Source organism: Euphorbia lathyris, chromosome 5 (assembly GCF_963576675.1).
Source record: "Euphorbia lathyris chromosome 5, ddEupLath1.1, whole genome shotgun sequence".
Lineage (NCBI taxonomy): Eukaryota > Viridiplantae > Streptophyta > Magnoliopsida > Malpighiales > Euphorbiaceae > Euphorbia > Euphorbia lathyris.
Window position 1 is genome coordinate 1230155 of NC_088914.1, and position 18023 is coordinate 1248177.

The 18023-nt window shown below is 34.5% G+C and overlaps 2 protein-coding genes across 4 annotated transcripts; one reads left to right on the plus strand and one right to left on the minus strand.

Annotated features, from left to right (window-relative positions):
• On the plus strand, positions 1-7222 carry LOC136229989 (receptor-like protein EIX2). 2 transcript variants are annotated; one of them, XM_066018887.1, is made up of 4 exons: positions 1-313; positions 434-535; positions 3352-6260; positions 6790-7222. In XM_066018887.1, exon 3 carries the CDS (start codon positions 3567-3569, stop codon positions 6228-6230), a length of 2664 nt encoding a protein of 887 aa, XP_065874959.1. In that variant the 5' UTR covers positions 1-313; positions 434-535; positions 3352-3566; the 3' UTR covers positions 6231-6260; positions 6790-7222. The 2 variants fall into 2 exon arrangements, with proteins under 2 accessions (XP_065874959.1, XP_065874960.1); XM_066018888.1 differs by lacking the exon at positions 434-535.
• A 1371-nt stretch (positions 7223-8593) lies between these two features.
• Positions 8594-14240, minus strand: LOC136228543 (rRNA biogenesis protein RRP5-like). 2 transcript variants are annotated; one of them, XR_010688728.1, is made up of 4 exons: positions 14077-14240; positions 10554-10667; positions 10376-10467; positions 8594-8919 (listed from the first exon to the last, which is right to left on the minus strand). XR_010688728.1 is itself a non-coding variant. In XM_066016968.1 (4 exons), exons 1-3 carry the CDS (start codon positions 12111-12113, stop codon positions 10378-10380), a joined length of 243 nt encoding a protein of 80 aa, XP_065873040.1. In that variant the 5' UTR covers positions 12114-12388; the 3' UTR covers positions 8594-8919; positions 10376-10377. The 2 variants fall into 2 exon arrangements, 1 of the variants encoding a protein (XP_065873040.1); XM_066016968.1 differs by lacking the exon at positions 14077-14240 and adding an exon at positions 12075-12388.
• Between the last annotated feature and the right edge of the window lie 3783 nt (positions 14241-18023).

Sequence of the window (18023 nt, forward strand, 5' to 3'; positions counted from 1 at the left end):
ACTTTGCTGAAAAAACAATAGGGACAAATTTATAGTTTGTCCCTAAAAAAGTGACAAACACAATGAATCCCGTCTCTGCCCATTCTCGACTGTCGTCCTCAATCCCGTCCATCGTCGATATCGGATGCTACTTACCTCTCCAATGGATCAGTTCAAGCTACCAATACAAAAAAAAAAAGGTCACAATACTGGTGTTATCATGATGTTAAGAATCGCAGTTGAGAATTTCAACAGCAATTCAGAAAACCAGCATTTCTCTCTTTACTTTCATCATTCTGGAGCTCAAGCCATCCAAACAGCTGACACGATTCAGGTAATTGATGAATCCTTCATCACTTTTTCATGATTAGGTTTTTTATTGTAAAAGAATTGCGATTGTATTGTGGCTGAACCGTAGACCTAAGAAAAGAAAGTGAATGTGATAATCGAATAGGAAAAAGGGAGAGAAAGCAGCTTTAATTGCAGAAATTGGAAGAAGAGCGTAAGTTCCAGATCAATTGCACTCCTACTCCGTTGTTTTGGTGGAAGAATTGATGTGAGTATATGCAATTCGTTAATTTTCTTCTTGGCGTAGCTTTTGATATGTGAAAGAAATAATTCATCCATTGACAACTCCATTGAATTGAATTGAAATGAAATACTTTAATAACAAAAACTGTATGTTACATGAAATTTGATATTGTAAAAAGAGATTCAATGAATTACAACCTCCAAATTAAGTTTATTAGCGAGCTTAAAGAGGTTAGGATGAAGAAGAAGTGATAAATTAGGTTAGCAAGTAGGGAAAGCAACACCACATTGACGGCCGAGTTTGATATTAGATGCAATGAAAAGCTTAATGTTTGGATCTTTTAAGTAGCCACAGTAGCACGGCCTTTGCTCCCTCATCTTCCGGCAGCATAGGCTTGAAACTCCTTGAGAGATGGCAATTGCTGGTAGGCACATGGCCAATTCCACAGGGCTGCATTTCACGCCTTGCGACACGGAAACTTGCACTTGCATCCCTATTATCATCACCACACACACAATTATCCTTGCCATCTTGTTTTTCATCATCTTCACTCTGTAATCAACTAATCCCGGGGATATTTTCTAGACTAGAGGATACAAATAACTGCAACCTTTATATATACTGTAAGAGACATCTAACACCATTTCATATTTTCTTATAGTCTTCTTCTTCTGTTATGCTTTGGTGTATTTATTAATTTATGAAGACTTTCATTGTGATTATCTTCCTTTGACTTCCAACAGAGCCAGCCACTTGCTATTATTTATTAAGAAATAAAACAGATCATATGGGAACAAATTATAAATATAACAGTCAAATTAGACTTAATGAAGAAAGTATAATAATGAAGAACAAAATCCAGTCATGTCGTTTTCATGGATTCGTCAATTTGATTTTTTATTGACTGATTCTTCTGTTGAGATTTTAATCCTGATTCAGCCCATTTTACCAATGGTTTATAGCTATGTTGCACGGAAACTCTTCTTCATTAGTGTTTCCTTTGTTTCATTTCTGTTTCAGTTTCTTTTCCGTTTCCATCACCTTAGCAATATGTTTCTAGAAATAACATTTCCGGCTATCCGTTTCCGTGCAACATAGTTTTATAGTCTTCTTCTCCTGTCATCCTTTCATGTATTTCTTAATTTATGAAGACTTTCATTGTCATTCTCTCCCTTTGACTTCCAACACAGCCAGCCACAAGCTATATATTAAGAAATAAAACAGATCATATGAGATTAAAATATTACAATTTCCTTTACTTTGTCTGTTTATGGTATTACCTAAGTGAGAGTAATTTGTATATATGATTTTTTTTTAAGTTTCATGACGCAAGGAAACTTGTCTGCTTAATACACTGTTTTCTTAATATTTTAAAAGATTATAGAGAAGATAGCAGCCTCCAGGTTCCACATGTGCATGTGAAGTTGTAAATGTTATCTTATATGGATGAATTTGTTTTTATTAAAGTCAAAGGAATTCATATGATGCAAGTATATCATATGGAATTCATTATTCTCGGTCAAAGGAACAACTCAACATATTTTATATCATGATGTTAGCATTTCTCAAGTCTACGAGGGTTGCCTCGAGTGGTAAGGAGTTGATATCTTTGTTTGTCAAGTTTGTGGTTCAATTTCTCACTTAGTTAAAATTTAGTCGTCATTGTCATTGGTAAGACAATTTGTAAATTCCACTCCAAACCCTTATTGTGTTTTGCCCCGGTCTTGAGAATGGATAGGCCATTACCTAAACTTTTTGTAACCGAAGAACAACAGTTCTCAAAACCATAAAGTGATACCTTTGCTAAGCTTTAGCTTTTATTTTGGCGTTATGCTGATAAACTAAAATCGGTACAAAATACAAGTAGTGGTAACCAATATAGGGTTACACCCATGGCGGCCACCGAACTTTACTCATTCTCACGGTGTGGCTACTAAACTTCAAAACATGACATAAAATCCACTCAACTTTACACTTTCTAACATTATGACCACTGAACTTCAATCAACGTCTCAAAATAACTGTTGGCGACCTCAAAATAAAAAATTTCAAGAATTGATGATATTCTAAGCAACTTTAATTCTTCAAAATTTTCGTTTTGAGGTCATTTAGGTCTTGTTTGGTTAGAAGAGAGAAAGTGAATTTGTAGAGGGAGCTCCAAAAATGGTGATTTTGGAAAATAAAAAAAATGTAGTTTCATGGTAAATGTAGTTGTTTAGAATTCATTTGCTTGTTTTATATCCGTTTCATGGACTGATATTCGGCCTTTAGCCATCAACTCTGTGCTTTCTTCTACTCTAGTCTCTATTGTTTGAGTGGATTGTCTGGATGCAAGTATATGGAATTCATTTGTTCTTTGTATAGCTTTCACATGTTTAAGGAATGATTCCACATTGGTCACATGAATTTTAATATGCTCTTTTTTTTCCATGAAGCAAGGAATGTGTTCTGCTTAAAAAATTAGATCATGTTGTTTTAGAGCATTGACATTGATGTAAGTATATCATATGGAATTCATTTTTTTTCAGTCAAAGGAATAACTCAACATGTTGTAGACAAGTTTTCAAAAATTGATATTAAACAGAACCCAATAACTACGCCATAATTGCTGATATATGGTTGAATATGAATTTGAACAAGTCAAATTAACATGCACAAATTTAATTTATATTCAAAAAAATTTATCATCCTGATATATACCCAATCCTCCCTATAAAACCAGAATTTACATGACTCTGACACTATGACATTGCCAATAATGGCTATTAAAAGAACTCCATCTGCACATCTTCTGTTCCTCTCAACCTTTTATGTGTTTATTTTATTTTTTCATCTTGCAGCTGGACAATCAGCTTCCAATGCCAGCTGCATTGAGATTGAGAGAAAAGCACTTGTTGAATTCAAACTAAGTCTTGTAGATCCATCTCGTCGCCTTTCTTCGTGGATAGGCGAAAATTGCTGTCAGTGGAATGGTGTGGCCTGCAGCAAGGCGACAGGTAACATCATTCGGATTGATCTCAGAAACTCATTTAACCTTACCTATCCTGAGTATATTATGTTTGGGAGTGAGGCAGAAGCCTATGAGCAGTCAAGTTTAAGTGGTCAAATCAGTCCCTCTTTGCTCAACTTAAAACATTTGCAGTATTTGGATTTGAGCAAAAACAATTTCTTGGGAAGTCCTATTCCTGAATTCATTGGTTCTTTAAGGGAGTTGAAGTATCTTAACCTTTCTCATGCTTCGTTTTCCGGGATGATTCCTCGTCATCTCGGAAACCTGACAAGCTTGGAGAACCTTGATGTCTTTCCTTATTCATTCACTAATCCTGATCCTGAAAGTCTTTGGGTTTCTGATTTAAATTGGTTAGCTAGACTTGAATCTCTTAAGTATCTAAATCTAGGAAATGTGAATCTTAGCTTAGCATCAAATCATTGGTTGCAAGCAATTAATAAGCTGCCTTCTCTTCTAGAGTTACGGTTGACAGGTTGCGATCTTCGTAGCCTTCCCCGTTCTCTTCCAAGTGTAAATTTCACTAGTCTGCAGGTCCTGGATCTCTCTGTCAACAGTTTCAATTCGTCGTCGTTTCCTTCCTGGTTGTTTAATCTTAGTACTCTTGTGAATTTGAACCTTGCGAATTCCGAAATCAAGGATACCATTGTTGCTGATGCTTGGAGAAACTTTTGTAACTTGCAAGTGTTAGACTTATCCTTCAATGAAATTAGTGGAGATATATTAGGTAGCCTACCTAAATGCAGCAATACTACCTTGGAGGTGTTAAGCCTGCGATATAGTAAATTCAGTGGGAAGATACCCGAGTCCTTGGGAAACTTTAGGAGTTTAAGAGTCTTGCAACTCTGTGGGAACTCATTCATAGGTTCAATTCCTGAATCTCTGGAAAGGTTGTCGCTTTTGGAGGAATTAGACCTCTCTAACAACAGATTGAGTGGAAACATCTCTGAAAGCATTGGGCAGTTTAGTGCTTTAAAATATTTAGATCTTTCTATGAACTCTTGGCAGGGTGTTGTTTCTGAAAATCATTTCCTCACACTCAAACATTTGAAATGTCTGTCCTTGTCTTCTGTGAACCAATCACTTGCATTCAGTGTGAAGCAAGAATGGATTCCGCCTTTTAGTCTAGAGATCGTCTTAATCAAAGACTGTCGATTGAGTTCTCCGTTTCCAGCTTGGCTCGAGACTCAAAAGGAATTGGTTAGTATAGCCTTGACAGGAGTTTCAATTTCAGGCACTATACCTGTCTGGTTTTCGAACTTGACTCCAAATATTAGGTGGTTAGAGCTTCAAAACAACCAATTAAGCGGAATTCTTCCAAAAGTTTTGAACTTTTCACTGCAGGCAGTATATATGGATATAAGTTTTAACCTTTTTGAGGGCACAATTCCACTTTGTGTCAATGTTCAAAGTCTTAGATTCAGTAATAATAAATTTTCAGAGACAATTCCTCAAACCATAGGCGAAGAAATGCCGGCGACATTTGTATTGGAGATTTCAGGGAACTTTCTAAGTGGCAACATTCCTTCCTCCTTGAATAAAATGCAGCAACTGGCGGTTCTTGATCTATCGAACAATCAATTTTCCGGGAATGTATTCAGTGATTGGGAGGGTTTAGAAGCACTAAACACAATAGATCTTTCAAACAACAATCTGTCAGGTGGAATCCCAAACACCATATGTTCCCTGCCTCAGCTGCAAATTCTGAAACTAAACGGAAACAATCTTTCCGGAGATTTGTCTTTCTCCTTGCAAAACTGCACACGTCTAGTTACACTTGACCTTGGAGGCAACAAGTTCAGTGGAAAAATACCAAACTGGATCGGGGAGAGACTTGTTTCGATCTCGTTAGTAAATCTGCAAGACAACAAGTTCAGTGGAAGTATTCCTCAACAGCTTTGTGATCTTTCTGATCTCCACATCCTGAATCTTGCACATAATAACTTGTCAGGGTCTATTCCGCGATGTTTAGGCAGTCTTAGTGGTATCACTTCATTCAAACCATATTCTGCAACGCCATACTCCCCACCTTACGCGGAGCAGACATTGTTGAATGTGAAAGGCCAGCAACTTGAATACACCAAGATACTTTATCTTGTCAACATCATTGACCTTTCAGGAAATAATCTCCAAGGCGAAATACCGGGCGAAATTACAAATCTTACGTACCTGGTTGCCCTGAATCTTTCTCAAAATCAACTGACAGGAAAGATACCGGATAATATCGGAGATCTGAAGCGTTTAGAAACTCTTGATCTTTCTGGCAACCATATTTCAGGTGTCATCCCTCCAAGTATGCCTTCAATGACTTCCTTGAACTACTTGAACTTGTCACACAATAACTTGTCAGGGAACATTCCATTAACCAATCAATTCCTGACATTCATTGATCCATCGATTTACGAGGGTAATCCCGGACTTTGTGGGTCTCCATTGCCAACCAAATGTTCCGGGGAAAAGGAAGGAAACAAGCTACACAAGGATGCCGAAGAGGAAGAGGAAGAAGAGACTGAAAGGATATGGTTCTTTTTAGGAATGGCGCTTGGATTCGTAGCGGGGTTTTGGGTTGTTTGTGGGAGTTTGATAGTGAAGAAATCCTGGAGAAATGCTTATTTCAAGTTTGTGGATAGAATTTATGACAGGGCGTACGTTGTCATTGCGTTGAACATGGCTCGGGTTAGAAGGCAGCTCAACTGGGAAAAGAATTATTGATCAGATCAGATATGAGAATGCTTCAAGCAGGTAAAAACTTATCTTTAGTAATTAGTATTATGAAGTTTTAATTTGTTATTAGGGTAAATTCCAAAAAAAAAACTCTCTGCTTTTAGATATTGTCAAATTGCTACCTGAAAAGAAAATTGTTCAAACGGTGACTGAGCATTTTTGTTTTGCTAAAGCACATGATTGAGTTTTTCGTGTTACTAAAAACAATGATTTTAAAAATTAAAATGAGCGTTGACGATCTCAAAATTGAAAAATTCAAAGTCTTGATGATAACTTTAATGTTTCAACTTTTTAATTTTGAGACCATTTAGGTGTTGTTTGGTGAGGAGAGAGAAAATGAATGTTTTAAAGAGAGAAAGCTCCTAAAAATAAACAACTTTACTTTTTGGAATTTTTCATTTTGAGGTCGTTAATGGTAATTTTTATAGTGTCAAACTAAAAAATCCTTCTTTTTAGCATAAACTAAAAAGATCATTTAGGGTTTGGATAAATTTTTGTTGTTGTTATTATGTATGTTAACTTGTGCTTCTTCTGGTTACTATTGCAGGGTAGTCATTGGCAAGAGACATGATAGAAGAGACAAACGTGTATATATACTCCGGAGGCCTAGGCAGGAAAAATCGGAACAAATTTTCGATTTTGAATGCCTAAATGGGTTTAAGCGGTCCAGGTGGTCTTGTTTTTTAACAGTGGTTTTTAGAAAGACAACCATTAATAATGCAACAAGTGATATGGAAACCCGACTTGTTTGTTTCAGCTGTAATTGTTTATTGTTTTCTGTAGATATTAGCTGATTTTCTTGTTTTTCCATTGTGATCTACCATTTTGTTTCAGTTGTGTTGTTTACTGTTTGTTGTTTTAGGTAGATTTTAGTTGATTTTTTTCTCTCCAAAATATGTTGTTTTTTCATTGTAATCTACCATTTTTTAGAGTAAAACAATTAAAGAAAAAAGAGCTAATAAAAAAGAGACTTAAACCGATATTAAGGTCGAGAAAAATTGTGCAGAAAAATATTTTTCCGATTTTTCAGTGTTTGTTTGTTTAGTAAAATAATTTAAACGAAAAATGCCAGGTTAGTCAACATACAAATATATGAAGAAATTAAGGAAAATGTTTTACTAAATCTTTTGAAATCAAATACTCAATTTTTTCTTACTCGTTTTAGCTAAACACTAGAAAATATTTTATTTTCCAACAAAAAAATTTCCTGAAATTTTTTTTCCTAACCCAATATTTATCAAAATACAATATTTTCTGGTAAACAAACATGACCTAAATATAGTTTTAAAAAGTCATTAAGGAATGACACAATCCCTTTCGAAAAAAAGAAAGGACATAATGCGCGTCAACATTAAAAATTAATGCCGTAATGCGTAAAATTAATGGCGTAATGCGTAAAATTGTGACAGTTAAGAAGTTCATCATGGATTTAGAATTTGTTTGATGAAATTGAAAATTAGGTATTAAATTTTAAGTGTTGAATATTATAATTGATAAAAGTATTAAATAGTGTAATTGTTTGATAAATATAAATACTAAAAATAAGTGTTGTATATAAGAATATTAATATTTAACTTAAAATATTAAGTTAAATATTTTGACTTATCAAACATTTTTAACTTAATTAACTAATTTAAGTAGCAGAGAAATAACTTTTATCAAACATATTTAAATTAAACATGTGCTTAACATTTTAATTTAATACCACGTAGCAGTGCGTGATTAGGACTTCAAAACATTACAACTAACTCGTACTATCACACACTGTTAATCACGTCCTGCCACGTGGTATTTGAAGGGTTATTTGTTTTGAATAAACAAGTTGAAAGAGTTAGTTGTAACGTTTGAAGTTCATGAGATCAGTTGTAGTTTTTGGACAATTTGAAAAATCTGAGAAAGGATTTACTCTTACTCCCACTAACTCATACCAAATTCAATCTGACTTTAAAGAAACACAGTTTACTATTTTTCTACTGCTTTTTTAATTTTCCTTTTAAATCCTTTACTTTTCGTTTAGGATTCGATTCTAGCGTTTTATTTTTGCATAATGTATGCATATAATTCTATCTATTTTTAGGATAAATACTCAATCTTTAAAATCTTAAAAGTTTAAGGGTCCAATTGTATGTTTTTGCATAATGTATGCATATAATTCTATCTATTATTGACAACGTTATTGAAAAATCAATATATGTGAAAATTAAACTTTAAGACTTCAATCAGAAAAAATAAAAAGTAATTAAATACTCAATTTTTAAAACTATAAATTGTAAGGGTCTAATTGAATGTTTAATGTTTATTCCCACACAAGAATTTAATGACATTGAGAATTCAAATCCACAGGTTAAATTTTCATATATCAATTAATTCAAATTTCAAATACAACTGTCCACCTCATCAATATCTGTGAATTTGTGAAATTAAATCCTGACCATGGAAACAAACGCTCAGGATTAAACATCTCTTCAACGATCCAAGTGTCAAAGGATATCCGCCGTAGATAATTAAGGGCTACGATCTCTCCCTCTCTCACATAGTTGTCTTCAAATTACCACTTTTTGATCTAGTGGATGAAGCAGCTCGCAACCAAAGCAGCCTTTGAATCTGCTCCGGCAACAGGAGGTGTTAAGAAACCTTACATGTTTCTCCGGGCACCGTCGCTCTAAAGTCGAAAGTACTAGAAAGCACGGAGGTCCAGGTCAGAAAACTCTGTGTCATTCAACCACATCTCACACTCAACAAGTCACAATTCACAATACATTCATACACATATATATAAGCAATATGCTTATCGTCGCACTCGGTTTGATCTTTTTTTTTTGAAACAACACTCGGTTTGATTAATTCTACACGATCGGGTGTGCGTTCAATTGCACCTTGTATTGTGTGAGCTTTAACTTCTATTTTCTCATAATTTTGTGCAAATAATCAAGGATAAACTATTAGAAACTTGTAATTCTCTTTTATTTATCAAAATCATGTGGAGAAATGTTTGTTGGTAAGTTTTCGACTTATTTCAAGGAAGCTAAATGAGGCAATAATTGATGAGAAAAAAAAGTCATTTAATTTGAATAACATCTATCTAGGGCATTTAATTTAGAGGATGTTCTTCAGAACAAATTATAGTTTGTCACTATGAAAAGGATCTGGCCAAATACAGTTTGTCACTATACGTAAAAATTTCTACATATTTATTCATAAACCAAATGTTGTTCTAGACTCAACGAGATTTTAGGGAAAGAGAAAGGGAGAATACAAAATGAAAGATTTCAGAGATTATGAGGCCATAAAAAATAGCTTACATATAAGCCATGCACTCTTAACAGTGAAATAAGGACAAATCAAGACTGCTATGGAAATTACGAGCTTTATATAAAATAATCGATAATGTTGAAGTAATCTAACACTAGCAATTATATACAAGTATCTCAATATAAGACAACCTAAACAAACAAAATCAAGGTCAAATTAAGACCGCTATGGAAATGAAGAGTTTTATATGAAATAATCGATAATGTTGAAGCAATCTAACACCAGCAAATATATACAAGTATCTCAAAAATAAGACAAGCGTAAAGGAATAAAATCAAGGTCTGGACACAGCCTAAATGGTACAACTGCCATAGGTAGGTGGCGTACCAATGTTCAAGCCCTGGTTCTAGCATCAAACTTTCTTCAAAATAAATGGACAAATCAAGTTTATTTGAAAATGGGAGCTCCCTTTACGTATTTTTATATGTTAAGAAGCACAAAAACAAGACAACAAATTTCAACCTCTTCAAGGCAAAACAGGAATGAACTTCAACTCTATGCTGGCATAGACCTCATCACTAGTTAAGACATGAATATATTTTGGAATTCACATGTCATGGTTTCTCCACCAACCCTTCCAGCTTAATTTAATGACTTTTTACAACAGATGAAGGATCAGAACTGAGTCTCCATAGGAAAACAATCAAAGATGATAGGAGACAAAACTAAGGAGAATACAACCTTATGATCATAATCAATCAATTTATTGTTTTCTGTTGACAAAGATGCTCATTTTTACTCAGAATATCAGGTGTACCAGTTTAATCAAAGAGCATTGTGTTGTTTGACTTATAGAAGTACTTTTCATAAAAAAAACTAACCTTCAAAAGCCCAATAGCAAGCCCTTCCAAATGCCTGTAACCAAGAATTCGAACGTGAACTTATGGACTTCATTTTCATCCACATCAGATATCTGTAGTTGACAAGATATTTATTAATGAAAAATCCACTTCAATGGTCTAAACATTTTAATAAACAAAGAAGAGAAAAGAAACATACGCTAACATAAGTTGGAGTTGAGACTGGATCATAAGGAATCTCAAGCAGAAGGCACATGCCTTTATCTAACCTGGCCACTTTTGCACTGTCATAAATATCCCCAATATTCACATGCTGCATTCAAATCAAATATCAGTTCCAAGAACCTTAAGGGAAATAAATAAGCAAAGCTTGAGATGAGATGATATCTCAAATTTATGAGCTCATAAAATCGCTGATGAAACCAGATGAGATAAAGATGAACTCATATTACTCCAAAAACACTCTAGTGCAAATTGAGTAACAGTAGATACTGAATTATGAAATATGCAGAGTCTCAAGAACCAAGAGCCACAAGAAGCAATCTTCATCAAAGGAAAAGCTCAGAAACCGGGTTTGGAGTTTAGTACAAATAACAATCTACAGACTGTAAAAATAACAATTGCTTGGCTTGGGTATATAATGGCTTGCTAGGTATCTCAAAGGAGCCAATTACCCAAGCCATTGCCCATTTAGACAAAGACCGACACATCTATAGACTGTATAAATAACAATTGCTTATGTTTATTAAAATATAACGAGAAAGTATTAAGAAACACAAGAAAATATGATTCCACAAGCAATAGTGTTAGATGTATGAAAGAAAAAAAATGAAACAAGGCATGTGCCTTCCTTCCATTTTAATGTAACCCAGTAAAGCCATGAAGCGGCCCATATCTTTCATTTCAGAAAAGGGAAGGACAAAAAATCGACCAGGTGATTTAATTCTTCTTCACAAAATTACAAAGGTTGGAAGGTCCCTCTTTTTGTGTCTAGCTAAAATTATATGTTATGTAGTCACAAACACATGATACACTGCTAGTAGCACAATCATACATCTACATAAATAAATAAACAAATATGAGCAAGGTAGAAAGAATGGTAGCTCATGTACATAAATTAAAATTAAAATACTTGAGGACAAGGGAATCCATTAGGCCGGGTCAAAAGCAGCAACTCTGTTTGACCAATTTCTTTTTCATATAAGTCAAGGTAACTCTTTTGGTGTGAATGGCACAGAGATTCCTCGACCAGATCAGCCTTTGAAGCTTCTTGTAGAGCAGATACTGCAGAGCTTTGGAATTTCAGATCTGTCTTTAAAATTTCAGGCGATTTCTCAGATCTGGTAGTTTTGAATTTCAACCTGTGAGGTTTCTTAACACCGCCTATTGCCAAAGCAGATTTAAGGGCTGCTTTGGTTGCGAGCTGCTTCCTCGGTGCTTTTCGTCGGGTGGATTTTCACTTAGTTCTGGCCATGTCGATTGGTTTAGAATCAAAAAGTGATAATTAGGATTTGTAATTTCAGGTGCCATATGAAAGAGATAGAAAAGAATAATTTAGTCTTGTTTATCCTGATCTTTTGATTCATAGATATGACATTAATGCACAAACAAAGGGTTCCAGTTCCACCTTAAGTGTGTCTGATGAACATCAAAATCAAAATGAGTAATTATTAGAAAGAAGTGAATGAGATGAGTTTGATTAATGGAATTAATAAAGTACCTGTTGTTGAAAGGTGAAGAGGTGGACAACACTTGCCATAAACAGGATCTCGAACCCTAGCTAAGGCTTCGTAACAAAGAGTAACCACCACATTTTTTAGCCGCAATCTGGAGGAGGAGCTTAGAAGCATTGCTAGCTCCGAACACTTTGTGAGCTGCTGCAAAGTTAGCCATACCTTGTTCTGCATCAAAGTAAGGTGCAAATATGCACCCTTTCAAATTTTACAAGCACCGCAAGGATCTATTCCTCCATTGTTGTTCATTTCAGAGCTCACCTTTCTTATTTTTTCTGAGATTGTGTTTGAGCAAAAAGGAGCAAAGAGAGAAAGAAAGGGTATTTAATTAGAGATAGTTGACATATCAGTGCATATAATTATGAAGAATAGATTTTTGGTGGTAAGGTCATATGAAAGGACTTCCATTTCTTCCATCGTTTCTCACTTGTAATCCTCGTCATTTCTTTTCATGATCAATGGCCATGATTTAATTTCAAAAGGTTCACAAAGATCCATGACATGACAAATTGTGTTTGAAATTTCAATTAAATTGATGAGAGCGGGAAATTGAAAATCTAACCTAGCATTTGAATTCTCAATTTGTGTGAAACCTCTGAATCTGCTCCGACAACAGAAGGTGTTAAGAAACCTCGCATGTTTCTCCGGGCACCATCACTCTAAAGTCGAAAGTATCAGAAAGCATAGAGGTTCAGGTCAAAAAACTCCATTTCTAGTGTCTAAGAAATCGCTCAAGATTTTAAGACGGATTTGAGATTCCAAAGCTCTGTTGTATCTGCTCCACAAGAAGCTTCAGAGGCTTATCTGGATCTACAAATCTCGGTGTCATTCAACCACATCTCACACTCAACAAGTCACAATCCACAATACATTTATACACATATATAAGCAATATGCTTACCGTCGCACTCGGTTTGATCTATGCTACACGATCGGGTGTGGGTTCAATTGCACCTTGTCCTCCTAATGTCACATAACATTTATTCATCCCAAAAGAGTTACCATTATGCCAAAGGATATGCAGTTGGCAAGAAGGATTAGAGGCTTAAAGACTTGACTATAGTGGAAATGTGCACAGGTTTGTTTTAGCTTAATGTTGTTTGTATTGTGTAAGCTTTAACTTCTATTTTGTCATAGTTTTGTGCAAATAATCAAGGATAAACTATTAGAAACTTGTAATTCTCTTTTCTTTATCAAAATCTTGTGGAGAAATGTTTGTTGGTAAAGTTTTCGACTTGTTTCAAGGAAGCTAATTAGCAGGTCTAGGGTAAGATGAGGTTTTTCCATCATATTAAAATTTAATCATCTAATTACAAAGATTGAGTTCTCCACAATAATCAAACCAAAGGAACCCTAACCAATTAGACCAACAATAGAAAAATAATAGCACAAATATGGATGAACAGAAATAAATGAGTGGAGAGAGAGAGACTAGTAAACGAGTGGTGGCTGGTGACCGGCATCGGAAGGACGGAAGGACTAGAGAGTGATGACTTGTTGTTTTAAGGATTTCAGATTTAGTAGATCTGAAACTTCAGAATATTTGAGGAGACTGGGCTCGAAAATTTCAGAGATTTCAAAATGATGTCGTCCACCACTTAAACAAACGTTGTCGTTTTATATAAGGAAAAAGAAAATAATAAATAAAAATATCTTCAAGCTTTAGATTTGGGACAAACCAGTATCAATTTTAGGGTTACCGTCGGCCATGAAGAAGGGGCAAACCTCCAAAACTCTAAAAATTACTACTTAGGATCAAAAAAAATTCCAGAATTCAGTGGGGGCAAGTGTCCCTAATTCCCCCACTATAAATCCATCCCTGAACACCAACACGCAAGGAACCCAGAAGATTGAACACCAATAAACTCATATAAACCCATAAGAAAGGATACAAAAAACAAAATCACAAAGAAACCCAGAAGATAGAATACGAAATTCATATAATAATGAAGCTCAGAATATAATAACAATTCAAACCCATTTACTAACCTCTTCTCTGATGCTTCTGCCGCAAACACGAATGAAATAGGAGAAAGCTAGGTTGAGGCTGCAAACACGAACGAAACAACGAAACTGGAGAAAGCTAGGTTGAGGCCGCAAACACGAACGAAACAGGAGAAAGCTAGGTTGAGCAAAGGAGGAGAGAAAGAGAAGGAGAAGCACAATATGTCGTGCTTAATTGAGTCTTTAGAGTCGGTTATTTAAATAATCGATTCTAAGGAATTATAAGGAATTGAAGTCTGTTTTCAATTGATCCACGCAATTAATCCGAAAATTAGCGCCAAATTAGTCCAGCAATTGGCGTTGGTTCAAGTTGAACCGAAGCCAATTACTGACTAATTAGCTTCGGCTTAACGCAAACCGAGGCTGATAATTGGGTCATTGGCTTCGGTTCAATAAGAACCGAAACCAATGATCCCCAAAAAGCCAACCAATTTTTAAAATCACATTTAAAGTCGGTTTTTTTAAAAAACCGATCCCAATAACATATTTATTTGAGTCGGTTTTTTAAATAACCGACTCTAATTACCTGTAGCCATGGTTTTTTAAATAACCGTAGCCAATAAGGCGTGGCTGTAGGCTATTTCTGTACTAGTGTAAACGAGGCAATAATTGATGAGAAAATAAAGTCATTTAATTTGAATAACATCTATCTAGGGCATTTAATTTAGAGGCAAATCTGTTCTTCAGAACAAATTATACTTTGTCACTGTGAAAAGGATCTAGCCAAATACAGTTTGTCACTGTGAGTAAAAATTTCTACATATTTATTCATAAACCAAATGTTGTTCTAGACTCAGCGAGATTTTAGGGAAAGAGAAAGGGAGAATACAAAATGAAAGATTTCAGAGATTATCAAAAGTTTGCAGAGATGCTTGTAAAAAGTGTTGCATAGAATTAGTGCGTGAAAAAATAAAAATCCAAATGTGTTTACTAAGTACATGCATTGCGTCATTTAGTAAATTTCTCTCTTCCATTTGGAATTTATGTAAGATTTTTGCATTTTCTCTTTCACAGGCTTTTCCCCTCTTTAACATTTATTTCTAGTCTTAATTATTATATGATAGGCTAAAGAGAGACTCATCTGATTCAGCTTTGGTGAATAATATGATAGGCTTAAGAAAGTCATAAACCATGAACAATGGTTGAACTTTTAATTTATCAATAATATATAATTTACTGGATTCTTATTGGCTAACTTGAATTGTCAAGAGTTGTATAATGATGTGGGTAAGGAGGCGAGTTTGTGATACTGATGCAAAAACAAATGACTAGTTGAATATAATGTATAAATGCATAACAAAAATTGATGTTTAGACATTTCCAAGCTTCATCTCTTGGTGGGTAGTCTCACTACAAAATAAAGTGGGTTTTAACAATACTTTTCAAAATGTTTCCTGTTGTCATTATTGTATTATATACTTTTCTAAATGTTTCAGTTTACAATTGAAGAAGATGAGAGAGACATGAAAGCAGAATTATGTGTTGATCTTCATTTGAACTAGTTTGTAGATGTTAATGTGGGAGATTTTTCAAGTGGAGAGCTCCAACAGTTTGCTCTTTTTAGTGTTCTTTCATTTTACGTTCCACGAAAGGTTCAACACATGCTTTGGAGGTTATCTTCCTCAACTTTGACCTTTTCTAATTTTGACCTTTTCTAATTTTGTTTATTCATGTTAATATTTCGGCGGAATATCGACATTAAAATAGTTATTATAACGGAATGTGACACGTCATTCATATTTTATCGTTAAGTTCTGATTTCTCTCTCCACGTGGAGTAATATGAATGACGTGTCGCATTCCGTTATCGAGGCCTAAATTGGACCATTTTTTAAATGTTAAGCCTATATCGGTGTTATTTTGTACGTGGAGCCTAAATTGATACTTCATCAAAAATCATAAACCTATTTTAGTACCTCATCCTATTGACTTTTATGGTTATCTAGTCACTCAACTTTAATTTATTAAGAATTAAAAGAGATCATATGAGAACAAATTAAAAATGTAACAGTTCAAATTTGAATTAATGCACAAAAATATAATAATGAAGAAGAAATAGTCTATGTGTAAGAGAGAGCCCAGCATGACTTGGGTGAGAAATTGAAGCGCTCCCTAGTCATTTCTCGTCTATCTGTCCTCAGTGTCGCTTGCAACATTTGTTGATCTATTTCTTTCACACACTTTTCTCATCTTCCAATGCAATTTGAATTTATACCACACACACATGCATACCACATTTGAGTATGTTATGACCAATTAAAATGCAACATCTGTGCAATTTTTTAACAAGTACAAAATACCAAAAAACTAATTTTACCGCAAATAATTTTAACTCGTCTCTTTATTAATTAATATTAATAGGCGGATCGGGTGTACCGGTCCATGTTATTTTTATTAATTTCAAGTCCGCTAAAAAATAGACGGCTTTAACGGGTCTGGATTGGGCTGGGCCAAAGATCAATTTTCATTTTTCTATCTGTTCCAATGGACACGGGTCTAGACAGGCCAGACGTGTACCCGGATCTGTGAACAAGTCTAGATATAATAAAAGAAAGTCTAATGTATTGTTGGAGTAAAATGATAAGCTTGTAATAACTTTTTATTTTTACGAACCAAGAGCACTACTTTGAGTTTTGTTCAATTATTTTTCTCAAAATTAGTCTCATTGTCACATTTTGTTTCCTATTGATTCAAATTCAATATTAGTGTTTGGATATTCAGGAATTTGATTGAATTGAATTTTATTTATCTAACCGGACCGATGTTTGTACAATTTTAAAAACTGAACCGTACCAAATAACTAAAATAACCGAAGTTGTTTAAATATTTAAAATGTTATAAATTATGAAATTTTAGCTTCATTAATTTGGAAATTGCAATTTCAAAATCAATTAACCAAATACCTCTTATATTATAATTATTATGAAGAATATGTAATTGCGTGTTTCACACTATGATACCTAAAATATGGTTTTGTAATTAAAAATACCTTAACTTGCACTAATTAACGTTTTTCTCATCTTTTTGGTTGATACTCGCCATACTTTAGATATGATTCCAAAATAGTCATGAGCTCCTTTCACAATTGTTCAAGTTAATATTTCGGCGCAACATCAACATTAAAATGGTTGATACTCGCCATACACACAGGTTGCTATTGGCTAACTTGTTTGGCTTCCATACATCTTTAGAATCATATATAGTCCATTGAACCCAAACAATAACATAACACAAAAGTCTCTGATTTATGTTCTAATACTTGGCTAACTTGTTTGGCTTCCATACATCAATAGATCACCATAAAGGGCAGTCTGGTGCATTACGCGTCCCCGCTGAGCGAGGGTCCGAAGAGGGGTCCCACCATAAGGGTGTACTGGGAGCAAGCCTTCCCCTAACAATTTATTTGGCAAGAGGCCGCAACAACGTTTACGTTGCACCAAGACTTGCCCTCTATCTTTAGATCACCATAACGAAAAAAAAAATATATGAAACAACCAACAAACATGTCCAAGCGTTTTCACATTTAATGACTCAAATCATGGTCATGAATGTTCTTTAAATCCCGAAATTGATGTAATATTATTTTCAATAGCCTAAAAAAATGATAATATGGCTCATGACCTCTATCAATAGAAACTTTCAATAATTAATCCACCAAATAAAATTTGTCAAATATTTACATGTTCGGTAACAAGTGAATCAAGTGCGGAAGGAGAATTCAGTACTATCATGATTGCATGTTCAGTCATACATTTTCAACTATAGAAGGTGTGATGCTAATATGGCAACACCCATAAGTTATATACATGGATCCTAGAGTCCCATAAGTTATAGAACCGAGCATGAACATTAGAAAGGAGGAGAAGAGAGAAGAATACCGCAAAAATGTAACTTTATAAAGGAGAACTAAACGGTCCTCGACTGTTTCCAAAT

What these genes read in the sequence shown, in the direction of transcription:
- LOC136229989 (XM_066018887.1), top strand. Translation starts at nt 3,567, where the DNA reads ATGTTTGGGAGTGAGGCAGAAGCCTATGAGCAGTCAAGTTTAAGTGGT.
- LOC136228543 (XM_066016968.1), bottom strand. Translation starts at nt 12,113, where the DNA reads ATGGCAAGTGTTGTCCACCTCTTCACCTTTCAACAACAG. An exon ending in TCTTCACCTTTCAACAACAG is followed by an intron (nt 10,668 to 12,074) that starts GTACTTTATTAA and finishes ATTTGAATGCAG; the next exon opens with CATGTGAATATTGGGGATAT. An exon ending in CAACTCCAACTTATGTTAGC is followed by an intron (nt 10,468 to 10,553) that starts GTATGTTTCTTT and finishes TGTCAACTACAG; the next exon opens with ATATCTGATGTGGATGAAAA.